The 20,066-nt window shown below is 36.7% G+C and overlaps 3 protein-coding genes and 1 long non-coding RNA gene across 4 annotated transcripts in view; 2 read left to right on the top strand and 2 right to left on the bottom strand.

The window, feature by feature from the left end:
* LOC149052052 (adhesion G protein-coupled receptor L4-like) overlaps positions 1-20,066 on the top strand; it is a 204,298-nt gene that overhangs the window by 134,611 nt on the left and 49,621 nt on the right. The window lies entirely within an intron of this gene.
* Positions 4,016-7,272, bottom strand: LOC149052061 (uncharacterized). The gene is made up of 5 exons (XM_089180553.1): positions 6,776-7,272; positions 6,295-6,365; positions 5,998-6,104; positions 5,418-5,527; positions 4,016-4,911 (listed from the first exon to the last, which is right to left on the bottom strand). Exons 1-5 carry the CDS (start codon positions 7,079-7,081, stop codon positions 4,570-4,572), a joined length of 936 nt encoding a protein of 311 aa, XP_089036679.1. The 5' UTR covers positions 7,082-7,272; the 3' UTR covers positions 4,016-4,569.
* LOC149052062 (uncharacterized) lies at positions 7,315-10,463 on the top strand. Its single transcript, XR_016181420.1, has 2 exons — positions 7,315-7,433; positions 8,964-10,463. It is a non-coding gene; the product is annotated as an uncharacterized LOC149052062 (long non-coding RNA).
* Positions 9,409-14,122, bottom strand: LOC149052063 (uncharacterized). The gene is made up of 3 exons (XM_089212568.1): positions 13,913-14,122; positions 13,735-13,811; positions 9,409-13,495 (listed from the first exon to the last, which is right to left on the bottom strand). The coding sequence occupies exons 1-3, from the start codon at positions 14,091-14,093 to the stop codon at positions 10,793-10,795; spliced, it is 2,961 nt and encodes a 986-aa protein (XP_089068694.1). The 5' UTR covers positions 14,094-14,122; the 3' UTR covers positions 9,409-10,792.

The following is a 20,066-nucleotide window of genomic DNA, read 5'->3' on the forward strand; positions in this document are numbered from 1 at the left end:
CAAGCTTTCAAGTGGATGTCTCGTAAAACACACATTTCAAGGCCTGAAAAAGGAACCTCCCAATCATTTTCTCTCGCAATGCCTTAATTAACAAATTCGTCAAATTATTCAAATAAAAGCGCTGAATTAAACCTTAAAACCTTACCAGCATGAGGTTAAGGTTAAACCAAAAATCCCAAAAGGATCCGTAAATTAATCTGAAACAGCTCAGGATAAAATAAGAAATGAAAACGTCATACTCAGTGGTTTAACAATAAATACGCGCGAATATTTTGTTATTTGCGTGGCATTTTTCAAGCCCCGTAGGGGCAGGTTGAAATGCCAAAAACTGGGCAAAATAAGTACCCCTATTGTTTGTTAAACCAGTAATGCAGGGATTTTTTATTGAACTATTATTTCATTTAATAGTATTTTAGAAAAACATCCTACAGCCCTATCTGATCATCGATCATACAAGACGTGTGCGACAGACGAAAATAATGCATAGGAAACAATAAGAGTGTTCTGCATAAGCAATAAAAAGCTTGAGTGCATTTAAGAGTTTTGATCGTTCATGGCGGCCATTTTGTTACGCTGCTTTCCGTCCGCACTTTTGCCCTTACAGTGTAATACTAAGGCAATTGTTTTGTATGATGTGGTCTGGATTAACATTTTTCTTTAAAGATTTGTCATTTGCAACCTCGCCATCGCCGTCGCCATCGCCGTCGCCGTCGCCGTCGCCGTCGCCGTCGCCATCCCCATCGCCATCCCCATCGCCGTCGCCGTCGCCGTCGCCATCCCCATCGCCATCCCCATCGCCATCCCCATCGCTAGCTCAGCAGCTGGTATGTTTTCTAAATAGTAATTTACCGTTTTTGTGTGGGATTTCCCACACTTTGTCAACGCCCGCGAAATTTATTTCTCTATTTATTTGTCCACGAGAGAGAAGTGCTTGTCACGTGGTTTCTATTTGCGTTCAATGAGCCGTGAAGACTGGATTCCAGTCGGCGTTTTTTCATAGTGTATGGTACGGCGGCCATTTCTCTTCTCAGTCGTTGGGTTTTGGAGAACTTATTCGGAATTTCATGTTTGTTTCACGGGGATTTTTGTTTCCAAGGTAAGGATAAGTCATTTCATATTTTCACGGGTTCTTTGCGTGCTTTAACTTTTCAATTTTGTTGTGGGAGCTTCACGATTAAGCTCTCACGAAAGGCGATTACGTTTGTACACCTGGTTTGTGTTCTTTCTTTCATAATCTGAGGCGTTTGTTTCGTTATTTCTTCAGGTGTCTATAACAAAAGATTTTTTCACGTAATTCAACACGCTGAAACGCGGCCTGTGTTCAGTGCAGGTTGCACAGGAGCTTTTACGCTTTCACAAGCCAACATTTATCGGCTTGGACCGTCGGTGCTGGTTGTGTCAGATTGAAAGGAGTCATTGTACTCTCGCAAGCCAACATTTGTCGGCTTGAATGTATTTGTGCGGGTTGCGCTTCAAAGAGTCTCAGGGTGTCTCAAAGTGTCTCACTAGTGTCTCAAAATGTCTCACGAGTGTCTCAAAGTGTCACAAACTGAAAGAAACTATTGTTTGCCTTGAACTGTCAAGAGTGTTATCTATTTTAATAAACTGAGTTTCTAGTTAGTTGGATTGTTGCTGTTGCTCGCTCAAGCACACAAGTAAATATGGGGATCTCCATTGACCAATTCCGTTCAAGGATTGGATCTCATGAAGATTTACATCCTGATTTTAGTGAAAACTATGGCCTCTTTGATGATCTCAACATTTCATCAACATCGCTGAATAATGAACCACTGATATTGAATGAATTACCTGATTTTGATTTTCGTCAAATGGTCCAGACACCCAATAAAGAGCAAAAAGAATTTTTTTAACACATTTTACATCAGATTAAAACCTCAGAAACCCCTTTCTACTGCTTCCTCAGTGGAGGGGCTGGTGTTGGCAAATCGCATTTAACAAAAGCTTTGTATCAGGTAGTGCTTAAGTATTATAACACTAGAGCTGGTGATGATTTTCATCAGATCATAGTTATACTATTAGCTCCAACTGGTAAAGCTTAAGGGTGACACTCTTCATAGCACTCTGGCCATTCCTGCCAATCAATCACTGAGAAATTACAAACAGCTTGATTCAAGTAGACTAAACACTTTGAGAAGTCAATTGATTTTTGTTGATGAAATCTCAATGGTAGTAAATGGTATGTTTGCAATACAGCTAAACAATAGGCTTAAAGATATAAAAGGCTGTAGAGAGGATTTTGGAAGTGTGAGCATAATTGCTATTGGTGACTTATTCCAATTAGAATCTTTTATGGATGCTTATATTTTCAAAGACCTCAAAAATGTAGATTTATGCTGTTCTTTCTCCCAGTTTATGGCATAAACACTTTAAAATGTTTGAACTTAATGAAATCATGGGTCAAAGAGACAGCAAATTGTTTGTAGAATTACTTAATAGGTTGCGTAAAGGTAAACACACAGTAGCTGACATTGCAAAACTTAAAGAGAGCTATACAAGAAGACATCCCCTTGCGAAATGGCTTTTGGAATTCCTAGGAATTTATTCCTAGGAATAAAGGTGTGAATTTTCACGGTAAATTCGGACTGGGAATTCCTAGGAATTCCTAGGAATTCCCAACCATAACAACTCTGGTTCTAAAAACCTAGAAATTCCTAGAAATTCCCAGAAATTCCCAGAAATTCCAAGTTTATAGCCAACAGGACTTGGAATTCCTAGGAATTCCGAATTCCAACTCAGAGAACCAATGACTTTCCCTGAAAAGCTGTAAATCTAAAAAATTCCTAGGAATTTCTGGGAATTTCTGGGAATTTTTAGGAATGTTTAAGAATTACTGGGAATTTTAAGCAAAAATTTGAGGCTAATGATATAAAATAAATACTTTAAATTAAAAAAACCCAGCTAAAATTCAAGTATTCAATGAAATTTATTTAAAAGCTTGATTAAGGCGTACATGTAAAATATTTTTGATTAATTATTAACATCAATGTGTGGTAATATTAGGATGGAATTTGATTTATTTTTCTTTTCTTGAAAACTTCATACGGATTAATCCTCAATTATAGGTATTCGTATAAAATAGTTCTAATCAATCATTAAATTTGGTTTGACACAAATTGTGAATAAAATCTGTTGATTCTTTTCCAAAAAATACAATATCCTAAGTTATATTTATATAGTTATATTCTTGGGAGTGAAGGGGCTAATTACAGACAAATAAAATTGATTTTTTGATTAAAATCTTGTTATAACTGTAACAATAAATTAGAATGAAGTTATCCTAAACTGCAAACTTAGCTGCTGTTTCACAGGATGAAATGACTAAATTAAGTTTCCTTAAAGGTAACTTAAAGGTTAACATTAGAAGTATTTAAAACATCTTTAGGTGACATACGAAAGTTCTGAAATGAATCTTTAATTGAACTTTCAGAAGTCAATTAAAGTCTCCTTATGAACCATTTCATGAACACTTTAGGATCATATGAAAGTAAACCTAAATAACCATTTAATTGACTTTAAGAATCCTCCTTATTCTCGTAAACTCGTCTTTAATTGCCAAAACTTCTACTTGTAAAGGCAACTTAAAGGTTTCTTTAATCTTTTGTTTCCCTTTAAGTACTACTTAAAGTTGCAGGTTTTGTTGTAATTCATCTTTAGTTGTACTTTCAGGTCCTCTTAAATTTCAAGTTTTGTTAAAATTCATCATTTAGTGACCTTTAAGTGCCTCTAAAAGCTGTAGGTTTCACCTTAAATTGACTTTTGATTTGCTTAATCACACCCACATTTATATAATGATAAATTATAATATTTTGGGAAACTTCTAAATTGTTAGAAAAAGAGACATCACATATACAAGTAATTACAGAATGTTTGAAATTGCAGTGATGAAATAGTTTCGTTCAAAACTCACTTCCTCCCGAGATAGAGTAAACCCACAATAAAGCTGAGGATATCTCATTTGAGGCACATACATAATTAAAAAAGAGACATCAAAATGTTTGAATTACTAATTGTCATACTTTATTAAGCATTCCTCTTTCATTAATGTATAATTCACATAATAATCTCAGTCATCTATATAGAATAGAATAGAATCTTTATCAATATAAAAATATAAGAACTACAGAATATAACTAGCTGTAGCAACACACTACACAAAAAGCTATCAATTCACAAATTTCACTCTCAAATCCAGCCACTAAGAAATGCAATTTGAACTGATACTAACAATAAAAAATAAGTTCAACCTATCAATCTAAAAAATCAGTACATTTTTCTAAATCAATTTAAATTTGCAATAGCTATCAATTATTTGCCGACCTGTACATCAATATGGAAGAAAGTATTTCATATGGAGGAAATTAAAATATAAAATTGAAGAATTCACAATTACTTACTTTAGATAATGAGACCATTAAAATTGCTAATTAACATATTCAATGAAAAAGAAGTCTCACGCAGGCATTTAAAAGACCTTCATTCTAGACATGGCTGATTAATACTTTTTTCAACAATCAATTTGTCACCTTAAATTGATAAAACAATTTTTTTTTACTGCCTTATTGCCCACCCTGGAAAATTTTCAGTTGGTGGGCATCTCAGAGAAGGTTGCCCATCAACTCTGGGTAGGATTCTCTCCTTAGCTCTTGAAGTGAGTTTTTTCCTATAGGCCTTATCAAGTTTTTTTTTTATTTTTTTCATTCTTCTACTCTCCCATTGAAGGCGATGGACAGAGTATTTTGTTAATTTTGAGTTATTTATATCATCATCCTCCTCGTAACAGCTTTCTTCACTGCTCATCGCCTCCATCACAAGAACCTCCGCCACACTCCCCTTTTCATGCTGGTCAGCCCAGTTGACCAGCTCCAGGGCTGTAGTTCGTCTCATTAACTTCTGAAAAAACAAAAATATACAACAAGCATGAGAAGGGTATTATAAGACCTCAAATGGAAAATATGATCCAAATTACTAATTTCTCTTGATATGCATGTGCACACAGTGTAAGAATGGAATTCTTAAGCATGTTATACTATAGAGTCTCCTTGTCCTTTATTTTTCATCAAATGGTCCATACAAGCTATCATTGATCTCAAATCACATCTTAATATTTTTCATTCTTTTCCTCAACTACAGATCCATCTTTAAAATAATATTATACAATTACCAAATTTACTTTACAAAGATTTTCTTTGTAAGGAAGGCTCTAGATACAGACTAGAATACATAATTCATTTAACAATTGCTCTCATAGGCACAAAACAATTTTGACAGGACACAGTCCCTTAAAAGTGTCTATATGCAAAGCCATCCAATTTTGAAGTGGCAAAAAAAAATGCATTCAATGGGAAACAGCAGGGTATATGAAAAGTAAAATGTTAAAATAGTATCCCAATAAATACCTCTCTTTGGCGACCACTCTTTCTTGTTTTTTGTTTATGTGCCTCATAGCGATTACTGCTCTTCAGCTTATGTGTTTCTAGGCACGTTTTAAAATATCTTTGTAAAGCAGCTGTTCAAAGAAATAATTATCAAAATGCCATGAGAAGTTGATTATAAAAAGATTCCCATATAAATAAATGACAATGTTCAAATTTATAATCATTTATGGCTGGCCGCATAGGAATATTTAAAACATATAATGAGGGTGCTCATTAGAAGTTGCATGATATCTAACTGTGTTACTGAATGCTAGTTCTATGATGAAATTTTTGTTGAAGGAAAAGTGATTAAAGACACTAACTGATGGTACAGACTAAAAGCAGGGGTATCTTTAAGGACTGGGCTCTAGACAAATTGACCAACTGTGAGCACGATTTTGTCTGGATGTTTTTAAGCCAAAGCCTTCAGTGAAACTCAACTTGTTATAAAAGAGATATACATCAATACGCTTAAGTGCCAAATTCTTATGCCCACCTGCAAAAAATCATAATGACACCCCAATGAAAGTGAAATGCATGTGCTATGATTATTGATAGCTACCTTCAATGATATCCTTTGTCCAGGGACACTTTTCAGGTCCTCCCTGTTGATGTACAACCTGCTCTACTGTGCGCTCAAAAATTCCATAGTTGTTATCAGAATTTACTCTGAGACAAGAACAAACACCGTGATTAAGCCACGTATTCTGTTTTAACAGTATTAACACTTAGACAAAAGCAACAACAATAAGGTATTCACATAACATCTCAATATTTCTAGCAGCAGCTTAGACTCTGATTTCACGGTTTAATCAATATAAAGTAAAAATATCTTTGAATATAATAACATGTTACTCACTCTTCGTCAAGATAAAATCCACCAAAGTCGTCTTTTTTTAAAAGAAGTTTATATATCCTTCTCACAGCTCTCTAAAAGATTGAAATAATTTCAACAATCAATTTGTCACCTTTCCCCTATTTCTACTTCCACGCTTTTTACACAAGTACCCATCTGTGTGATTAAAACAGGGGAAGTCAAAAGGGTTCAAGAGAAAAGATAATAACATGAATTTTCGTACTGGATTATTCTCGTTGAAAGAACAGGGAGGAAAAAACCTTTCTGGTAGACCTGTTTATGGTAAAGGGGATTATCAAGTAAATGTAACCACACATAATTATGCCAAATGATTACCGCCTAAATAATTGAGTTATGCATATAATTTGCGCGCCAAACACGTACTCAACATAAAAGCAAATCTTCCACGAAACAGAACTGAATTCAGCAAATCATGAACATATATCACATTATTTATGCTCATCGGTTAAGTTTTTCTACTCACTCGACAAGCTGGTGGAACTACTATCGTCCTTCGCTTCTGTCTATTTTGGCGCCGACGGACTTTGGCTCCATTATCACCAGTTTCAAGACGGTTCTCAATCCGCTGAAGAGCCTCTAAGTTCGATTTGTTGCTGCGCTCTTGCTGCTGCCGCAGCTTTTCATTTTCGCTCGCCAGAGCCCGGTTGCTGCGGATCAATTCCTCCAGCAGTACGATGCATTCTTCGGACATGTTACTATTTCTAATTGGCGCTGGAACCACATTATCATCTTGATTTTGTCCGCGATCGTTTACTCGTCTTTCTGCCATTTCCTTCACTTACTTTCCCTAAATCTGAATTAGCTGTAAAATAACCAGACAACAATCGCTTCGTTCGGATGCTTTGTTAACAGAGTCGTCAACGGAATTGAGATTCAAAAAAGCGCGCGATTATCCTATACCAAACCTGGAAGGACCTCCTTTTGATATTGTGCCTCGTTGTGATATACACTGTACCGAGTGTACTGGGCCTAGCTAACGCTGGCGAGTACGAATGAAGACTCAAGTGTAATTGGAAGCAAGGAAACACGGAGGTCTTTTGTGGCGGGAAAACTTCTACTACACGTTCGATCTTCACTTGTTCAAGCAAACTGCTTTGTACCGATACCTAAATTTCATCAAGGTAAGTTGTTCATATATCTAAAATTTAGACGTGTGTAGGTAAGGGATATCTTGTAACAAAGGAAATTTATCTAAGCGTCAAGTCACGGCATCGAAGTTAATTAATTCGATTATATTTCTTGTGCAAGAAAGTGATTTTGTTGTGTAATGATATGTGATCGACGCTTGATACAATTGTGAATTGTTTTCTTTTAAGTGTGATTAGAACAATCACGAAAGTAAGCTTGTGATAAAAAAAGCTTGTATGTATGGCATGCAAACAGAACTCAATCGAGAACAAATAAGTAGGGGCAGGGGGGACGGTGTGGGAGGTAATGGATTTTTTTGAAATAGCGGGTTGCTTTTCAACAGTGGAGGATATATACATTTTTATTTTGACTAGGAGGGAATGAATAACAGGATAAGCTCAATTTAATACAGTCAAATCAATAACAATACAACCAATACTGTAGATTTTTTGTTTAGTGGGAGGAGAGAGGAGTGGGCTTATTAGGGTAAAGACATTTTAGTCAGGTGGCCTTGATAGATAAGGGGTACCTAAAGAGCAGTTGTGGCATTGAGCTCACATGAATACTAGAGTATGGTCATTAAAAACCTCATTTCAGTGCCATTTAAGGAATGTAAGCTTCATTCCTTGATTGTATTTTGAATTTAAAACTTTAAGTAATCATACATGATACTTGTTATGAACATAAACATCAAGGACACTTTTGAAAGTTTGGCTTTTCAGTTCTTAATGCTCCTGGATCATTGTGAGTGACCACATTATTTTTACTAAGCATTTTGTGGCTTTCTGATAAACATTTACTCAGTCTAAAGTAAAATAAGATATGCTTAAGGATATATAAAGAATATAGAGTGTCAATGCTTGGTTCAGGCTCCAGAGACAAGTGTCAAAAATTTTTTTGACAAATTATACATAAGTAGACAAGACAGGCTTTACTCAATTTTCATGCGTTTGAATGTATGGCTTCTAAACTGAAAGTATGCTTGAGTATGTCAGGTTTTTCAAAATGTGGAATCTTTACGCAAGGTTTGGGTTGTGAGTGACAGAGTTTTAGTCAGATCTTAATGCTCCTTGATCATTACAAGTGACCACATTTCTGTTACATTTACATTTTTTAACTTTGTGATAATGTTATTTCCTTTGAAAGTGGGTATAGACATGACAAAATCTTCCAATAACATAGACTCTCATCGCTTGGTACAGTCCCAAACTGAACAACTGTTAATATGTAGACTAGTCAGTTGTTATCACAATTTTCTTGTGCTACAATTGTTTCAGTTGAAAGTAGGTTTCAGCCTGTCAGGTCTTTTTCAAAATATGTAATCTTAATGCATGGTACAGCTTACGAGTGACTGCTTTTTGGTCACTGGGCGAAACCAACTGTTTTGTACATGTATTTTTGTGCTGGCTTTTCTTCCCTCCGCATTTATTTCATTACCCAAAATAAGGGAGGGCGGCCCTCCCCTAGATCTGCCACTGGGTTATAAGCACATGTCATTTACTTCAAGCACTCTTCTTTTTCAGCTTGAGGATCATGTTTCAGGAGAAGACATTTCACTTCCAATAGACAAGTTGGATCACAGAGAGCTAATGGTATCTTGTGTAGGATAGTGAAAGAAAAAACATTAGAATTTGAGTCCCTTGTGAGGATTCAAACCTCATGCAGTCAGCCCAGAGAAGGCAATCCCAGCTGGGTGGAGAGTTTCGTGCGCTCCTCTCAGTGCTTGTTTATTTTTGCGTCCCGAGGAGAGGTGCAGTGCAGATTGCCCATACTTCGGTCTTACCCTTTGGTACCTCGGCAATGATATGCTCGTATCGTTTTTATTTTTATGCTTTATGGTTCCTGCTTTTTTTTTTATTTGATACGTGCACTGAGCTGTTAAATAGGTCTCAAACCTGGAGGCCAGACCCATTTCGGTTGTCGGCTGTAACCACCAGAGGACTGTGTCTGTATTCAAGCAGGGATTTACTTTTCTCTTTTCTCTGGCACACTTGACATTCAAAGTCAAAGGAATGCAAAACAACTATATCCAAGTTGGAGAGTATCTGCTTCTTAACTGAACAACATCAAAAAATTACGGCATTAGCAGAACTGAATGGTGACTGAAGCTTCCAGAGCTTAACTTGAGAGGGGCCACCAGAAGTAACTGTCTATGTTATATCAGTCAAACATCAATTATCTCTCATACATACTGGTTGTAAGGTTTTAAAAATGTCAAGTTTTTCAGTAAGTGGAATCTCAATGCCTAGCACAAGCTGCAAATGTCAAAATCCGTACATTGCCAGGCCCCAGGAAGATGTAAGTGGGTATAGACATTTCAACTCTTTCAAGAACAAACTCTCTCTCTCTTTATTGTTATTTTTTGTTTGAGACTCTCTCTACAAACATACTGGTGATAAGGTTTTAAGAATGTCAGGGTTTCAGTAAGTGGAATCTCAATACCTAGCATAGGCTGCAAAGGTCAAAGTTCATATATTGCCAGGCCTCAGGAAGATGTGGATAGGTTATGACCACATTCATTTCTCTAAACCTAGATATTTTGTTCCAATTTATTTTGTTTAGTATTTTTTTTGAAGTTTGGTACAGACTGCAATTGACAACTTTCTGAGTAATTTTTTTGAGACAGTCTTAATCTCTGGTCAATTTAGTTTCTTTCCTATACACAGACTCTCTGGAGTCGCAGTCTTTTAATCAGAAGAATATTTCATTTGTTATTATGAATCTACCTGTTCACAGATGAATTTCAGAAAACAATATTTTAACTTGTATACTATGTGCCCCTATCTACCCATTTCACCCCCTAAGATCTCAATATTATTTTTCTAAATTCCTTTCATACAGTTTTTTTGATATATTTGTGAGAATATTGATGTATTGCTAGTGTGTTAGGGAGAGTTGCTTATTAACCAGTCCTTGAAGTAAAAGGGTTGGGAACTCCACGTGTTGGGCTTCCAACTGAAACAAAGGCCTCATTTCACTTTATTGTAATAGAATGTAATTATAAACTGACTATACCTTGCCAAGATCACATTTTGTTCTCTTTTGTACTGGAAAGCATACTACTTGTTTATACAGAATCTACTTGTTCATAAAAGATGGAAGCTGGAACCTTAAGTGGAATCTTTTGAGGGAGATCACAGTTAATCAAAAAGCAATCTTAACTGTATGGAATTATTGGATATTTACTTAGTAACCAGCTGAACGTTAGAAATACATTCGAACATTCTTATTACCACAAACTTTTAAAAGCAATTAGGACTTTCCTCTGTGTAAAGATACTTACTATTTCTAATACGATGCTCCATTTACGTTTTGATTCAGGGATGATTGTGAATGCCTGTGTGCGATATTTTTACAAGAACACATTCCTTGTTATTTGTGCAACAGCAATTGTTTGTTGCCCCTCCAGCTCAAGTTCAGCAGAGGCAAACCTGGAAAATACCCTCTGGAGTGGCATAAACGATGCTGGCCCCCCTGGATGGAATTTATTTTTATAGATTTTAATTGGGTTTGCAAAATAAGATTCCTCATGGGCTAAAAACCATCTTACACATGCAAAGTAGTGCGTGACATGTTCCTCTCCAAGCTTGATTGAATGTGTAAAATAGTACTGGACGATGCCTGGAGATAAAACAAACGCGTCTTGAAGGACTCGTCCATTCTTTGCTGGCCAGGATGCTAGTATCTTGGCAGAACGTATTCCTCTTGGTTGCATTTTGGACCCATACGTAGTTGACCAGATTTTAAACGAGCTAAATTTATATATAGTTTCTGCGAGATTACTCTCTTCAATTCGCCTCTCTGGGTACATCACTCTATAGACGGCGGTCAGTAATTTCAAATCATCGGTATCAAAAGAAACGAGCTTGAAGCATGACGAAACATTAATCCCCGATTTATTCATCCAGTTTATTTCACGTAGTGGCACATTCGTAGCAACATTATAAAATTCGTAGACCGTCGGCCAGTCGGAAGGGAAAACATCTTTATCATCTGGGGTTGTACTTTCTTCAGGTGAACAAAATTTAAGGAAATCTCCTTGAAACTCGTTTGGTAGTGTCATGTCCTTTAGGAATCTTGTCAGTATGAATTTTCTCATGATTTGGAGTTCGATGGATCTTTTGTTTGTTGTTGTACTGCCCAGTATGCCATTAAATCTTTCAAAGCTAAAACACCAAAAGCTAGTAACTGGTCCGTGGTCGAGAATAACCTCTTTCAAATGGTTGTGCAAGTGCATATTTGGGGTAATGGCATCTTTTCCATAAAGAGTCTCCACTGATTTGCAAAATTTTAGAATCAATCCGTCGGCAATATCAAGTTCTGTTTTCGTAATAGCGGACTGGCACAAATATTTACATGCTAACACAAATGTCTGCCAGCACCGGAAATGTTCCTCTGGTAGAATACCTTGAAGGCAGAAAATAGAGTAAATGAGTGTCCAGTTCTTCCACTGCTCTGCTGTATATGAACCACAATTACTGGTTATCCTCATCGGTAATCGTCCGATGTCACTAGGAACCTCGACTGATTTTATCCTTTCCTCGATTTCGCTCAGTTGGCTGGGCGAAAAAAGTTTTGAGTCTGTCCATAGTTTAAACATTCTTTTGGCAGTTCCGAGAAAGAGATTGTGCATAGGATCAACCGTGCAAAATCTAATAACATCAAAGTAATCGAGTCTCAGTAAAATGCTATAGTGGGTGATACCACTTTGTTGCCCTAGCAAATTTTTTCGGGCTTTCGTTTTGCACTGAGTAATTTTAATGGCCATTCGACGATGTTCTTCATTTGTGCGGGGTTTCCATGAGCTTCTGTTGAATCCAGAGTAATCTCTCTTTTCCCCAAAACCACCTAAAAACTTCTTCAAGCAGCGTGAACACCCAAGTTGAGCTGAATGCCCCTTGAATCCGCAGATCTTTCTCGTTGCCGGGACGTCAGAAGATACACACAAAACAGCAGCACGAAACGTTAGGGCAAATCTACTCAGACTAGCTTTGATCTTCACCCCTTTCCACAAGGCTTTCAACTCATCCACAGCTGGCTCAAGAAATTCATTTAGATCTTTGGGTTCTCTGCCCAATGAAGGAACAACGCCTACAATAATGATATTCTCCCATTTGAACCGTTCAGACCTGGGCAGATTTAAAATTGCTAAGTAAAACACTCCAACGGAATAATCCTTGCGGTGTTTCATCGGCTGGAAAAAGTCAAAGTTCAACATAAACCCATAATTTCGTGGGTTACTCAAGAAAGGTGAATCACTGACGATCTGGAATTCTTTCCATAGATTTCCATCGTAAACATCAGCCAAGGTATTTTCCCCCACTTCTCGTTTTCTCCACAATTCACAATTTATGGGAAAGTCTTTTCTCAAGACCAACTTCTCCAGTTGGTCTATGATGCTGTTGCTGCAGTAGTACTTGATAGGGTAGAAGCAAGTTTTTCCATTTTGAAGAGTAACCTTTGCAACGAGTGTGGCGTCACAAGTTAGTTTTCTTCCTCTGGAGTAATGAGTGTTGCTACATTTTTTTGCCACCTGTCGATTGTTTATCATCGAAATACAGGAGTCGTACTTATACAGTTTTGTACACTTTGGACAAACCACAAACTTATTGAAATCGTCTCTATCAACATTTAGGAATTGCCTCACAAGGTACAAGGATCCCGGAAAGCTCATCGCTAATTTTTCAAAAACCTCATTGGAAATTTCTACGCCAAGAACCCTGAGCCACGAGACAAGGAAATTGAGCAACCAAGCGAGACCATTATCGCTGAGGTGGCAAGTCGCCTGCCAGATTAGCAGAAAGTAAACGAACCAGAAAATCAATGAATTTACTTTTTGAAGTGCTGTTTGGTGGCCTTGAGCTTCCGGAAGGGGAGGGGCGTTTTCTATATCTCTCGATATCATCTCAGGCAGCACACCATTCCAGATTTCTTCGTCACAGTCAGAGCTCGAACTGCAACAGTCGCTCTGGTTTTCATCATCGGTACTGTTTAGATCCCCATATTCGTTGTCGCTGGTAGAGTATGCTGCCTCGGATTTCGGCAAGTCCGTTGGCTATATAGAGGAATTTCAGAACGGACAATCTATGTTTCACCTCTCATAAAGTACTCTTAAGAGTTATGTTAATGAAAAAAACAAACAAACGAATGAACGGCGGCATTAAAAAACAACCAAAGATCATTAGTAGATAACATAGCTTTCGCAAAAGTGTCCTGTTTGTTGACTACAAACTTTTACAATTTGCATGATAAAAGTTAATGCACAAATTAAACTCCGCGTTCTTCCTTTCTCACCTGCTCAGCTTTTGACCAAGAATTATCAACTTCTGCTTCGATTTCAAGACGCTCTTCCTGAACAAAATCTGTGGGTCCTGTAAGGATTTGGTGTAAAAGATAAAATTAGTTGGCAGTGGTCTATCGCCTCAAGCAACGTTTAATAGCAGTTACGTTCTCTGTATTTAAGGTAACTAACCTTCATCGTCAGATGAACTTGAAATTTCTTGAAACAAATCACGGGAATTTGAAGTCGACCCGAAAGTATCTGTCAAATTCGACTTGTTACGTTTTCGCTCATGCCTTTCGAAAGTTGAACGTGACACGAAGTCATTACAATGAGTGCAGTAAACATATCCTTTCTTGTCATCGCACTCCATGCGTTCTATAAAGGAGATGCGAAAATGAAAACCCGTTGCTTTCAATTCAGATGTTTTGACACAATTTGCTGCTGCACATGGAACAAAATTTGCTATTCCTGTCCGACGCAAGTGCCGGCTAATTTGTGATGCATTTACTATTGACAGTTCAGATTACAATTAGACTATCTTTAGTGCGTCAATTAAAGATGTCAAAACAGCGAGACTCGTTTAATTCTCACCTCAAAGGTTAATTAAATGTGTATTAATTAAAAACCTTCTTTTGTGCCAAAAAAGAGACCGCTTAAAGGATGCTAAAAGATTTACGTTATTAAAGTTCACCTAATGTTCAATTAAAGATTCATGAAAGGTAGCTGTTAGCTTTTGGATATTTCGGTTTACAATTAAAGACGCCTAAAGCTTATGTCAACCTTTAGGGACGCTTTCGGTTTTGCCTAAAGGCACTGAAATAAGAGCATTCGTCCTGTGTTTGTACTGTTTGTATTTTTTTTCCTGGACTCACAATGAGTTGGCCTTGAATGAGGTTATCAACAAGAACCTTGACCATTTTGTATCTGGATTCCTTGACATCTGAATTTGAAAAAAAAAAAATATATTAAAATATGTATGTTTAAAGCTCAGACCAGGCTTTTAAGATGGCTATGAGGAAAAGGGCATTCGTTGGATTCTCAAATTGAGAAATCTGTGTTATATTGAGTGACTTTTATATTGGAGTTAGTACATCTCTCTCATGGATTTTACTAAAAAAGGGCTGAATACATTATTTTGTTTTTACTAAGGAGGGCTTCTTTATGTACTAAAGTTTGTTATGAATCTTGAATGTTCCCAAACGTGACTAGAGGAATCTTGAAACCTTACTGGTAGGTTTATTTCATTGTAAAGCATAAGCTTAAGAAACTGCCGCGTGCAAGTGACCGATTCGATTCTCAGAATTATTCTAGTTTCAGTTGCGCCGAGCGTTATGTAAGCGTAATTCAACCCGCTACATCTATTCTTTTATAAGATTTTGATCACAACGAATATCGCAATTTTTACTCACCACAAACTTTCAAAATCGTAGCTTTACAGATGGCCACTCGACCCTTGTTTGTACCGGTCCATATGTCAACTGTTGTCCCTACTTTTAACTCCACGGCGCCAACGACTTTCTTCTCTTTTACAACACTCACGCTATTCTCGTTTTCCCATTGAACCAGAATAAAAACTATCTTTAGAAATGTTATATTAAGCAAAACAGTTGAGAAAAGCGATCAACCGATGAAAAGTACATTCAAAGATGAGCGCCAAATGGAGTCTTCTTTGTTTCCGATCACGGGCATGATCACGTGGATCTTTTAGGACTTGTCATTGGCTAGCAAAGTGAATCCGCTGGCTTGCCGATTGCAGTGTTAAGAGAAGCGCCGAACTTTATTTTGACTTCTCCGACCGGTTCTCTGCTTCTAGAAGATGGATAGCTTGGTGATATAAATAAAGATGTGAGCTCACTCTATGTAGAAATAATCGACAAGAATCGATCGTATTACAAATGCACGATTTGTGGCCGAAAGTTGTCGAGGAAACAAAGACTCGAAACTCACTTGAGTTGTGTTAATGGCAAAGGTGAGAAATAACACAAGCCAATCACAGTTTTGAATGCGACTACAAATCGTCTTTTACCCTCATATTTATAAAAGAAGGATACCACATTCGGAAGTGTAAGAGATACATAGATGATCCCAGTGTACCAGTACCTAAATCTACAAAGCTTGACCGTAGCAAGCGTTCAGCAACACGTTCCAACACCGCCATCTCGATTCCTCAGTCAGTCGTTTCCACTGAACTTAAAGCAGTATTGACAACAGAGTAGAGTGCGTCTTACAAAGGAGAAACATTTGTACAAGAGACAGGAGTAGCTATATGCGATTACAGAGGTGCGTTGGAACTCTGGTCCACAAATAGTTATGCACTGCCCGAAGTATAAAACAATTTTGTTGATAGCTGTCAGACAGAGAAGAACAACAAGTAAACTTAAGAGCTGTTATTACTGAAGTGTGACTAGCATTTTTCATTTTTATATAAAGAAGGACTTGTAATTTGCACCAAAAATAAAAGGATGTAATATTTTTTTGGGAGATCCAGTGATTGGGACATTTAAGAAATTAAGTTATGAAAGGAAACTTGGTTGGTACTTCTCACTACTAACAAGTCTTGTTGACAAATATTTTCAGATCAGAGTTTCAAATAAAGTAAATTGAAGACGTCATATAAAAGGTGTTTTTCCTCAAAGGGTACATTGACTACCTCTGTCTTGTCTGCATGCCAAATGTTTGCAAAGTATGTGGATGATCCACAAGTATTGGAACTCTTACAAAAATGTTTTGTAAGAATAAAAACAGGAAAACAAATTACAGCAATTAGTCATGAAAATAGAGCAAAAAACTGAAAAAAAGCAGCAACAACAATCATGAAAAAAGAAAGATTAATTAGGTGTTGAATTTGTTGGTCTAAGGCATGAAATTTCTACTAAAAGTATTGTCAACAAAAAGTCTCTGACAGCGTTTGAGGCAACTAAGCTTGACTGTTCCAAGGTTTTCTAACAAAGGCAACCAGTAATGTAGGTTAGGGAAGTAAGATAACAATGTAATTATTGTTAATTATTGTGGAAGTTGGCAATTTCCATTTAACATAACTGACAGCTGGTTCATGAGAAAATCCATATTAATATAAAGATTTACTAAAACTTAGTTTGAGTAATAAATTTCATGATCTTTAAGTTATAAACATGTACTTGTATGTATATCTCTTGGTAAGTTTTGTATAGCATACCTTTTATTGAGCCAAAGTTTTAAGCCTCTGAAATTACTCTTTTTCTTAAAACCTTCACATTCAAGGTATTGAGAATTTCTTAGAATTTATGTGGACCTCAGGGTATTAAAATTGCCTCCAATTCAATTCCCAGCAATTCCCAAGAGTTCCACACTTCTTAAATTATAGGTAGTTTGTAAAGCTGAGAATTCTTAGGAATTCCTAGGGATTCCAAGTCCTCACAAAACTGGAGTCTTCCTTTCCCAGAAATTCCCAGTAATTCCAAGCTTTTTAAATCAGAATTAATTTGCATAGATGGGAATTTTTGAGAATTCCTAGGAATTCCCAGAAATTCCAAGAAAACTGGGAATTCAGTTTGCAAGGGTCATTTGCATAATTGGGAATTTTTGAGAATTCCTAGGAATTCCCAGAAAACTGGGAATTCAGTTCGCAAGGGTCAACAACCCAATAGATGCAGCTCACCTATTTATACAGAATGCTAAAGTAGATGAATTTAAACAAAGGGCCCATAATGCAGCCACAGGAAACAAATTCACAATAAATGCTCAAGATAGTGTTATTGGAGCTATCTCTCCAGAGCTAAGAAAAAAAATACTAAGACAAATACCCAATGATCCAAGAAAAACAAAACAGTTAGCCTCAACCCTTTGTCTTGCTGAGGGTGAAAGAACACACCGTATTATGAATGTATGAACCGAAGATGGCATGACAAATGGTGCTGGAAATGTTGTTAAACTAGTTCAGTTACATCAACAAACCAAACCATCTGGTATTGTATGGGTACAATTTGACCACTCAGATGTAGGTCAGAAAACAAGGAATGAAAAAAGACATTTGTATGTACAATGAATTGAACACACATGGACCCCAGTAAACCTTGTGACTACACAGTTTGCGGTAGGTAGAAACAGAACAGCACAAGTTGTTAGAAAACAATTTCCACTGCGTCCCGCAGCAGCAAAAACAATTCACAGGTCACAAGGTGATACTGACAGTAGAATTGTTGTGGATTTTAGTACCAGAAATACTATTCCACACATACATTATATGGGACTCAGTAGAGTGACTGCTATAGAAGGCCTATATATTTCTGATTTGTGTGAAAGCAAGATTGCTGTTAATCCAGATGGAGAGATTAAGAACAACTGCAAAACTTAAGCTTTGCATCTCCCTCTCCATGACATAACATTTTCCCTTCTTAAACTGTGTTATCTTAATGTAAGGTCTCTTCACAAACACATAGAAGATATACGTAAAGACTTAATTTATCGAAGTGCTGATATCAATATTTTCACAGAAACAAGATTTAATTCTCAAGATAATAATGACATGTATGACATTGCTGGTTATGTTCTCTTCCGTAATGATAACCTTAATTCCAGCAATGGATCAAGGTCTTATCGTGGTACAGCTGTGTACAGTAAAATCCCATTCTTACCAGTATACCCCTATTGTCACAATATACATGGTGTTGAAACAACAGTAATTAAGTTAGCAAGGTTTGAGGATTGGACAATCATAGGGATATATCACTCCCCAAACGTGCCTGTTAGACAACTTTATGAAGCAATAACTGAGGTATTAAATAACATTTCACCCTACAACAATATCATTACTAGAGACTTTGATATAAATTGGCTTGTTGAAACAGACAGAAGACCTTTGTATAATTTACTAGTGAGGGATAACCACTACAAACAGTTCATATCAACTTATACAACTGACAACAACACAGTAATTGATCATATATATATACAAATATATCTAACATTGATATACAAGCAGATGTTTTAGAAACACATTTCACAGATCATAAAGCTGTTTGGGCCTCATTTCACGGTGTCCTATAACAAATTACTTTATCATGATGTACATTTTTTTTAAGTTAAGAGAGCAACAAAAGAAAGCAGTAAATAGTTATGAAAAGAGTTGTTTCTCTTTTTTCAAAGAAATTTGTAATAAGAAACTTGCAAAACCATTAATAAGGAAATGCTGCTTATTCATTTGGTACCAGAACAGGCCTTTTAAAATTAAGTTTGAAGTCATCTTTCTAAGAGTTGTCCAGTTTAACAACCATTTACAAAAGACAAAAATAAACTACATAACACACAGTCCTGAAATTTCAAGGCAGCTCCTTTAGTATCTTGGCTAATTTCTAACTGCAACCTTTATTGACAACCCTGCATTAAACAATTATTCCACAGTTAAGTCTGCAACCCTCCTGAAATACTCCAGGATACCAAAAAAAACAACAACAAGCAAACAAACATATTAGTGAAGTGAGCAAACAACTACATGCGTGACTTTCACGTAATATAAAATTCGTGATTGCAGCATTCCCACGTGCGTAAAGTGCTTGTAACTTACAGGTAACACACGCATGTTACACCAAAAAAACCCGCCTGTAGTACAAGAGGCCGATTACTCGCAATTTCTCGTAGTTTTGAATTTCCCTTTTGTTTTTCAGAACACTCATATACCTGTACTTTTTTACACCGATGCGATAGAAATTAATTGGAGAAACATTCCTTGAAATAAGAAGTCGTCCTGTATTTTCAGCGAAAAAGATTGTCTAGTGATCAAAACAACACCGGCCAGATTATAGTCACGTGCTCGGCAACGACTTGTGGAAAGCGATCATCTTTCATTCTTACCATCAAAACAGTCACGCTTGCATAGAAGAATAACAAAACGAAACGATTACAAGGGAAAGACCCAAATTGGCGTAGAAAGAAATAATGCTTCAAATTACCATTTTTTTTATGTCATGTGTACATGTTTCCGTGGGAATTTCTGTGCCAACAGCTTGCTGTCACTCACAAACTCTTCGTGATTCTCGCTGGTCCTCGTTATGTTCAGCGCATGGACGATTCGAAGACGCTTCAAATTTGATTTTTAAGTTGATCATAGCACTAATCTGAAACATTTGAAGTCCATTTCAATATAGTAAATGTCGAAACAGGCGTGTAAAGACAATAAATATCGCAACGATCAGTGCAATCATAATAGCGCCACGACTTTGGACTTACTTCTTCGGAAGGATAGATCTCGAGTTCGAAGCCGACTAATTACAACTAATTACGAAGAGTCCACGCTAATTTGCATATCGCAGAGCGCCCACAAGAACTCGTTTCTACGCTATCGTGTATCCACGAGTTAAAAAGTAGT

Source organism: Pocillopora damicornis, chromosome 1, assembly GCF_964200805.1.
Source record: "Pocillopora damicornis chromosome 1, jaPocDami1.2, whole genome shotgun sequence".
In the NCBI taxonomy this organism is placed as follows: Eukaryota; Metazoa; Cnidaria; class Anthozoa; order Scleractinia; family Pocilloporidae; genus Pocillopora; species Pocillopora damicornis.

Bases quoted from the DNA above. Each gene is read 5' to 3' on its own strand.
- LOC149052061 (XM_089180553.1), bottom strand. From the start codon at position 7,081: ATGGCAGAAAGACGAGTAAACGATCGCGGACAAAATCAAGATGATAAT. The intron at 6,105-6,294 runs GTGAGTAACATG...TTCTTGTCTCAG, and splicing joins GGATTTTATCTTGACGAAGA to AGTAAATTCTGATAACAACT. The intron at 5,528-5,997 runs GTAGCTATCAAT...TTCTTTGAACAG, and splicing joins GACAAAGGATATCATTGAAG to CTGCTTTACAAAGATATTTT.
- LOC149052063 (XM_089212568.1), bottom strand. From the start codon at position 14,093: ATGGAGTGCGATGACAAGAAAGGATATGTTTACTGCACTCATTGTAAT. The intron at 13,812-13,912 runs GTTAGTTACCTT...AAATCCTTACAG, and splicing joins AAGTTCATCTGACGATGAAG to GACCCACAGATTTTGTTCAG. The intron at 13,496-13,734 runs GTGAGAAAGGAA...TCCTCTATATAG, and splicing joins CTTGGTCAAAAGCTGAGCAG to CCAACGGACTTGCCGAAATC.